Consider the following 8,041-nt stretch of genomic DNA (forward strand, 5'->3'; position numbering starts at 1 on the left):
CCAAAATTGAGAAGCAATCTTTTAATCACAGTGTTTGCAAACACATAGTGGGGAGAGAATGTTAGCACAGAGGTCAGAAAGGCTGTCACTCCTGGAGCTAGGAAAGGGAAGAGGTGTGATGGGAGGGGGAAAGCAAGGCATTTGTGGGGCACTGGACAACTGTGCTTCTTGACCCGCGTGGCGCTTGTGTGGTCATAGTCACTAGTTAAATATTGTGTACGTTTGTAGTAACTTTTCTGCATATATTCTATAGCTCACAATGTAAAAAAAGAGAAGAAATCAGACTCCTCCCAGAAAAACAATGAAAGAAGGAGGTGTCACACCAAGATCAGTCAAGCCTGCTTCTTACATTTGTAAATCCATCCAAGCACTAGCTCTGTGACCCTCAGTTTCCTCATCTCTATTGAGACTCATCATCTGCAAGAGTTTAAGAACAAGACCATGGGTAGATCATACTGTCATAAAATAGAATCTGTTTCTTGTGATTCAACATGAGGGACCCCATCTCACCCCCCAAAATAGGTACTGAACAAAGGTTCCTATCCCCAGAACCCCCCTCCTCCATCTTTAGAATCATGCCTGAGATTGCAGAATGCTTCTGGCTGAAGGCAAAGCCCCATCTTTATGATTCCCCTCCTCCTTTGTCCACCTCTCCAAGATCTAGGCTTCTCCCTCATGCCTCAGACTCCAGGGCCTGTTCCAGGGTCAGGATCATTAGTTCCCTTCTTCAGAGAGGAACTCTTAATGAAGGTGACCCAATTTCCTCTGGAGAGCACTGGAGGCACCCTCTAAGCCTCTCCCTTCAGTGGAGAGAAATTCCAGTGGAATCCCAGAGACCCTTGGCAAACCCACTGCAGACCACCCTGCTGAACCCATCTCCACACTCACCACTGCAAGGAAACTTCAAACTGAGTTCTACTAAAAAGCAATTTCGGCTCTTACATTTCCTCTTTAGTGTTCTTCTAGCTTACTAGGCAAGTAACCACAGTGTGCCTCCATTAATTAATAAATCCCCAAAACACTGGTGTTATGAACAGTGTATTGATCAGGGCTCTCCACAGAAGCAGAATGAATAGGAGACATATATCTCCAATTGATCTGATGAGGCCCACTCACATTATGGAGGGCAATGTACATTAGTCAATTCCACTGACTTAAATGTAAATCATTTTTCGAACACACTCATGGGAATACCTAGAATAATGTTTGGCCAAATATCTGGGCTCCTTCGTGACCCAGTCATGTTGAGAAATCAAATGAATCATCACAAGGAACAAATCAGATAATATTCACTTGGCTATTAGACTAGAGCCTTGGACATACCAAGTGCTCTGTAAATGTTAGCCTTACAAATGTAAGGCGGTGTTTTAGATTTACAGAACACAGTAGATCCTAAGGTATCCCAGGCTTGTTGATTAACTCTGTTGGGAAAAATAATACATGGGAAATTTAGTTGTGGAAATTGAGTTTTGTTATTTTATTTTTGTCTTTGCTTTTCTGTGTGAGTGAAGGAGTATGAGGCAAATTTCTGAGCACATGGGGCATGCACTAAAGGGGTTTCATTTGGCATTTGGAGTCAGTTTTGTCACACTACAAGAAAACTAAACTGTTATTTAAGAACTTCCCTGCCAGCTCTCACGTTGGGGACTGGCTGGTCCATCTAGCCTGGTTGGTTGATTCCAAAAATATGTGTAGGAAGGTGGAGTGACTAAACGTGAAGAATGGGGAACTCTGGAAGTGCAGAATTGAAGCCCAGAAGGGAAGAGAGGCCTCCCTCTACTTCACAGAAGATGACTAGGAGATGCTCATCCCTGGGATAGAAAATCCATTGGACTTGGAGACTCAGTGAGTTGTATTCCCGATCTCACCACTGGAGGGAGGTGGGAGAGGGGTATGAGTGAGTGTGGAGGGGCTCAGAAGCCCAGCCAGCTAGTGTGCAGGCTGCTCTGCAGATTCTCACCAGGGCTGTTCTGAAGCCCAGAGGGCACCGCAGAGGAGGAAGGGAAGGACAAAGCTTGCCTGGGGTCACAGGAAAAGGGGAGAGAGGCAGACTGAAGGAAGCTCAAGACTACAAAGTGAAAGAAAATGCCTCTTTTAGTCACTCAAGACTTTGTCAGACACAGACTGGGAGCAGTGGCTCACACCTATAATATTAGCACTACGGGAGGCTGAGGTGAGGCGGGGAGTTCAAGACCAGCCTGGACAACAATGCAAGACCCTATCTCTACAAGAAATAAATTAATAAAAGACTTCGTCGGACATGACTAGAACGCAAGAGATGGGTACCTGGTAGAGTTATATGGGAAGAATGGAGCAATGGGTTTGGCAGCTGGGGTGGGGAAACAGGGAGGAAGGGAATGAAAAAAAACTCTTGAGGGTAGATGCTGGTGCCAGTCTGAGAATCAAGCGCCAGTTCCATTATACTGTGCGTCTAGTCACATTGGCGTAGACGTCCAGGCAGGAGGAGGAGCAAGCTGTGGGATCAGCTACATGTGGGCTTCCAAAGGTAATCCCAGGGGCCACCTCTCCTCCATACTTACTAGGAATCCCAGGCCCTTCCCTGAAGTGACACCATCCTGCATTCTTTGTACCTCTCTTTCCACTTCTTCTCACAGCCTTTCCCTCCCTCCTCCATTCTCCTGGCCAGGACCCACACTCACCCCACCTAACCTCCCTCTTTCGATCAGTCCCATAGTTCAGAAAGGAACAGAAATGCCAGCTGAATAAAAATTTATTTAGTGCTCTCTGGGCATGTATTTGAGAACAATAACATTGTTTCCGGTCTCAGTGCACTTTCACCACATCTGATTTTCAGCTATGTGAGGAAGGCCATCTATCTGATCAACCCATCACCCAGCGAAGGAAACTGAGGCCCAGAGCTCTGAGGATGCTTGCCCAAGTCACCCTGCCCTTCAGCTAAATCACCCAGAACAGGATCTTGCAAGGGCCCTAAGACTCAGAGAAGACCGCAGCCCCTCGTATTGGATTCTTCTGCCTGCCCAGGAAACTGGGTGGGAACCATTCAGATTCTTCCTGCATGAAAAGGGTGACCTGTGTCCTTGGGGATCCTCCAGTGGCCCCAGTTGTTTCTGCTGGGGATGACTTTGACTCCCGAATCCAACCCTGTAAAATAAAAAGAAATTCAGACATTGCAAGGCATGAAAAATTTTCTCTCAATAGCGAAGTTGAAGGATGTACTCGGAGAGGAGGGAACATACCAAGAAGAGAAGGAAGGAATATATATTAAAAAGAATACAAAACAAAAATAAACAGACCAAGACGTGGGATGTATAGAATCAGGCATCAATCCATGAAAAGGTGAAAGGGCAACAGGACCACAAAGGAAGAGGGTCGCCTGGGTGGGTTAATGGCAGAGAGGAAGCCATCTCCAAGAAGATGACCTTGACAACAGCCACCATAAGTTTAAAGGTATTGAGAAGACATTTACTCAACTAAGGGACATTTGGTGAATTCATTTATTGAGGTTCTTGGAAAGTAAGAAAATGAAAATGCCAGGCAATTATCAATTCTCTGAAAACATCAACATGTATGGAAGGAAAAACTAAGAGAGTTTAACATGTGGCTCAGGTCTGAGTAGCATTCACATAAGTCAGTAATTTTAACTCTGGCTCTCAATGCACTCAAAATCTCCACCTGCCTACACGAGGAGGATGAAAATGTGTGTGCTGTGGAAGGCACTATGGACTGAAGGGATTTTGAAAAATCAATACCTAATATCCAAAATGGAAACACTTGAAGTGGCATAAATGTATATTATCAAGAGGATATAAAGATAAAGAACAACATATGAACTAAAAGACTTCTATATGGTTGTTTGCCAGGAAGCTGGCGGCTAGGAAGGATTGAAAGGGAGAAGAGGGGAGACCATGTTTTGGAACAGGGGAAATGAAAGGGAAGCAGGTAGCACCTGGAGCCTGCCTCATGCAGAGAACAGTATTCCATGCAGTGGTACAGGATTTCAGGGACTTACTGTGGCTGAGGCCACCTGCCCCTTGGCACTGAGTCTACTGAAATGTGGAGAGGGACAAGAGGAGGCCTTCGGACCTTTGACCTGAGCAGCCTGGACTACTCTAGGCTGTCTTGGCTCCTGTCCAGAGATTAATGTAACAAATTGTTTCTAAATTCATCCAAGAGAGTGGAGTTCCTTCCCCTACTCCCTATCCCCCTCAACACCATCCTTTCTGGAAGTGTTATTCTGAACATGTTCTCGGATTTGTTTTTATCAGTGGAGACAGAGAGGATAGAAGAGCACTCACCCAGCAGAGCCAGAGGGAGACAGCTCCAAGGACTCCAGTGGCCACCAGAGCCCACCACGACCCAGGGCTGGAAGTGCACAGTGAGACCCTCAGCGCAGAGGGAGAAATCTCCTAAGGGTAGGAAGGAAAAATAGAATTGGGAAGCATTTCCTTACTTCACAGTGAGTGCAAACATGATGGGAAGGCATAGAGAAAAAGGAAGAAATTTTAGGGAAACATGCTTGTTTAAGGGGAGATGATACTGCAGGAGGGGTACACCACACCCAGCACTGGTAAGGGGTAGGAGAAACAGGTATAACCCTTGACTAGAGAATGGATACTTGAGGTCAGAATAGTTACTAAATGAAGAGGATTACATACGTTTTAAGGACGTTGATTATGTTATAGTTTGTCATTGGAATTTAAGGGAAAAGAAAGGAAATTCATAAATAAAAATAGGCTGCAAGTGGTAAAATCAATAGCCCTGGGACTTGTGTTTTCAAAATGCTTTATCCAGGTGCGACCCCTCTGACTTCCTGGATTCCCCACCCTCTAGCACCCAGTTCCCTCTCCTGTAATGAGACCGGGGTCAGAAGGAGAGATGGACAGATGGGCCCATGCTGAAGGCAGTCAGTCATCTGTGCCTGCAGATGAGAAACCGCAGCCTAACCTGACGGAACTTCATGCAGAAAAAGAGTTTGCACCACTAGCCTCCAGCACAGAGATTCCATCCCAGCTCAGCATTTAGTATTTAGAGACGGAGTATTTAGTGTTTAGAGATTCCTAAACACTGAAGGCTCTGCCCAGTCTCTTTTGACCATTCACCTCCTTCCTCACACTGTGGGGCCTTGGCTTTCCCTACCAACTCCACACCCCCAGATGCTGGTACCATGCTCAGGTTCATCGTGGACACCGCTCCATCCGACATGGGAACACTTTTGATCCAGCCGCTTTGACAACGTCGTTCAGTCTCCTCTGGAGACAGCCACCGATCCCTTTGCTGATGAGCTGGGACTGACGGGAAAAGGGCTGCGATCTCGGATGGCGTTGGGGATCGCCTCTTAACGACCAAGTAGACTATAAGCACGGAATTCGTCTCTAACCACTGATTTCGCCAGAAGAGGAATATGCCTCTTCTCTAAGTACACTAAGCTGAACGACGAAACTGAAAGACTAAGCTGAAAGATTTTACCCTACACTAAACGGATTACAGTCAGTGAACGTCTTACACTAAAGCGGTTTGTTTCAGCACACCACTGAAACTGCAAGCTAAATGCGATGAACTAAACAGCAAACCGCAGGCATGACAGAAAAACCTCAACTTAAAAAACAGTGCGGAGCTGCAACTTGTTTTCCGCGGCTTGTAGTCGAGGAGGAGCCCGCCAGGCTTTAGCGGCTGCGAGATCCAAGCGCGCTCCCGCCCAGCGGTGGCCCCGGGCTCAGGGAACCAGGGCTGCTTCTCTCCGAGGCTCGCGGCCTGAGAAAGCTTCCGCTCCGAATGCGGGCTGGCCTCTCCGGGAAGCCTTGAAACTCAGCTCCCGGGTGGGCCAGGAAGGCTGTCCGAGTTGGGCAGCACCGGCCGGAGCCTCCCTCAGAGCCGAGCTGCTCGCCGCCCTCGAGGCCGACGCGAGCCTGGAAGAGAGACCGGGTCCGCTCAGGTGGGGCCCTTGGTGCCTGGCGACCCCATAAGCCCCCACCCTCGGATGTTGGGGGGGTACGTTTGGAAACCACTCTCTGCTTGGAGGACACGCGCGGAGCTTCCCTGGGAAGAGGAGGCTCTGAAGGAAGAGGGGCAGACGCGAGGCCTCTGGCCAGCCGCGCCTCCGGTCCAGGCCTCCCTGTGTCCACATCAGGTCTCCCGGCTTTTCACAACAGTGACCTTGACAGCGCCCAAATTCCGTGGCTTCCATCCAGTCCTCTCTTCCCCTGCGTGGCCGAGAGGGTGCAGCGCTGGTGGCTTCAGGAAGTGGCTGTGAGCGCGGGTCTGGGGCCAAAAGCAGAGGACAGGAGAAGACCCGCCAAGCCGCCACCGGTCCTGCAACAGCTTCACTGGCTCCCGGCGAGGTCAGGCCCCAGATTCGGGTTTGCCCAGCAGGTGCTTGGCGTCCATGCTCCCTCTCCACCTCCCTGCCTCTCTAAGGAGGACCTGGCCCATTAGGAAGTCCGGGGCGTTTTGTGGACTGGGTGGTCAAAAATGGTGTGTGGAGGAGGGGGTCAATTGAGATTAGACGTAAAAGACGGGGAACCTGGGGACCGCAGGTTGGGGCCCAGGAGAGGACTGAAGCTTCCGTCCAAGACTAGGTGAGGAACACTGCGGCAAGAGGAAGAAAGATTGATTCGCAATTGACTTGCAGGCCTGATCGGTTTTAGGCCTTGTGTGACAGCCAGAAGTCTGCAGCTTTATCCTTGGTGAGTTCTGAAGGCCCCTGGGGAGAGCTGAGCCCAAGAGACTTTTTAATTCCACAGACGAACTTCGCCTGAGGCAGGTCTCCTCTGTGCCCAGGGAAGGAAGGCTGGGAGTGAGGGTGTCTGAAAATATTTACACGAGAAAAGGTCAAGTCCATTTTTGCTATCCTGTACTGAACCCAGATCAATTAACTGGTCCCAGGAGTGATGGCAACGGGCCTATAACTGGTCTCCTGGTTCCTATCCAGCCCTTCCCCCATAAAGTCAGAATCCTGTCCTCTTGGAACAGTGAATCCCCAGCAGAGGACCTCAGCTCCCAAGCTCCATTCAGCCTGGACTGCCTGGAACCTGCTACCCTGCCCAGGAGCTGTCAACACCTGGAGCGCAGTGCAGGAAGAATGCAGGGGCGCTTGGTAGGGAGGTGAGTGAGTGCAGAGGGGTTCCGGGAACTCCTTGGGCCCTTGGGGTAGCTCCCACTCAGGCTGTCCTGCAGGTCCTCACAGGGCCCACTACCGAGCAGGAAGAATGCCTCCAGGAGAGGCAAGGGGTGGGGCAAAGGCGGGAATGGGGTCGCTTGCACTTTGCAGCAAACTGGAGAGGGAGATGAGAGACAAGGAGTACTGGCCCTCACATGGAAACCTACAGCACACTGCCCAAAGGGAATGGGAAGGGAAACACAGCCATGCACATTCACAGAAGACCTGGCAGGTGGGAGAGGGTAGCTTTGAGGACTGAAATCGCTACCTCACAGGACTCTGGATACTTGGACACTTGCTTTCTCCTGTGCTTCTATACGAATCTCAGGACTGTGTTTGGGACACTCTCTGCACTCTTGTTCTTGTAATTCTCTTCTCTCCGGATGGCCTCCTTTCCCTTGGAGTGCAGCAGTGCCCATCAGATTCTTGGGCTGAAGGTCACTGGGTGACTGTGGGATTCTGGGGCCAGTTACTTCCCTTTCTTAGCCACCCCATGCTTCACAAAACTGAGCTCCACAGTCATACTCATCTCTCCCAGTGAACCTCAAAGGAATTATTAATAAAAAAAGACAAAAACGTAAATGGAATGATGTTTATGGAACCAATGGATTAACGTGGAAAAGTATGTGCTTCCCAGTTTTCTGCCCTTGGTGAGAACTTAATCCTAAAACACTGATCTCGTGTCAACCTTCTGCCTTAACTGGGAATTGCTGTGGCCAGTCTGTTCTAAGGGCATCCCGTGAGCCCCTAGGGATGGAGAACAGAAGGCCACTCTTCCTAAACACACACGTGGTTCTGTCCTGGCCAGATCAGTGGACTTCCAGTGTCCTTCCTGAGTCACACCGAGGTAAACTGCACAGACCAGAAACCCACATTTAAAAAAATAATAAAATAAAATAAGTG

At 49.2% G+C, this 8,041-nt stretch overlaps 1 protein-coding gene across 1 annotated transcript; it reads right to left on the bottom strand.

The window, feature by feature from the left end:
- Nucleotides 1-2,753: 2,753 nt before the first annotated feature.
- LOC129038154 (uncharacterized) lies at nucleotides 2,754-5,382 on the bottom strand. Its single transcript, XM_054490797.2, has 3 exons — nucleotides 5,146-5,382; nucleotides 4,278-4,388; nucleotides 2,754-3,123 (listed from the first exon to the last, which is right to left on the bottom strand). The coding sequence occupies exons 1-3, from the start codon at nucleotides 5,182-5,184 to the stop codon at nucleotides 2,950-2,952; spliced, it is 324 nt and encodes a 107-aa protein (XP_054346772.2). The 5' UTR covers nucleotides 5,185-5,382; the 3' UTR covers nucleotides 2,754-2,949.
- Nucleotides 5,383-8,041: the final 2,659 nt, after the last annotated feature.

This window comes from Pongo pygmaeus, chromosome 5 (assembly GCF_028885625.2).
Source record: "Pongo pygmaeus isolate AG05252 chromosome 5, NHGRI_mPonPyg2-v2.0_pri, whole genome shotgun sequence".
Classification (NCBI taxonomy): domain Eukaryota; kingdom Metazoa; phylum Chordata; class Mammalia; order Primates; family Hominidae; genus Pongo; species Pongo pygmaeus.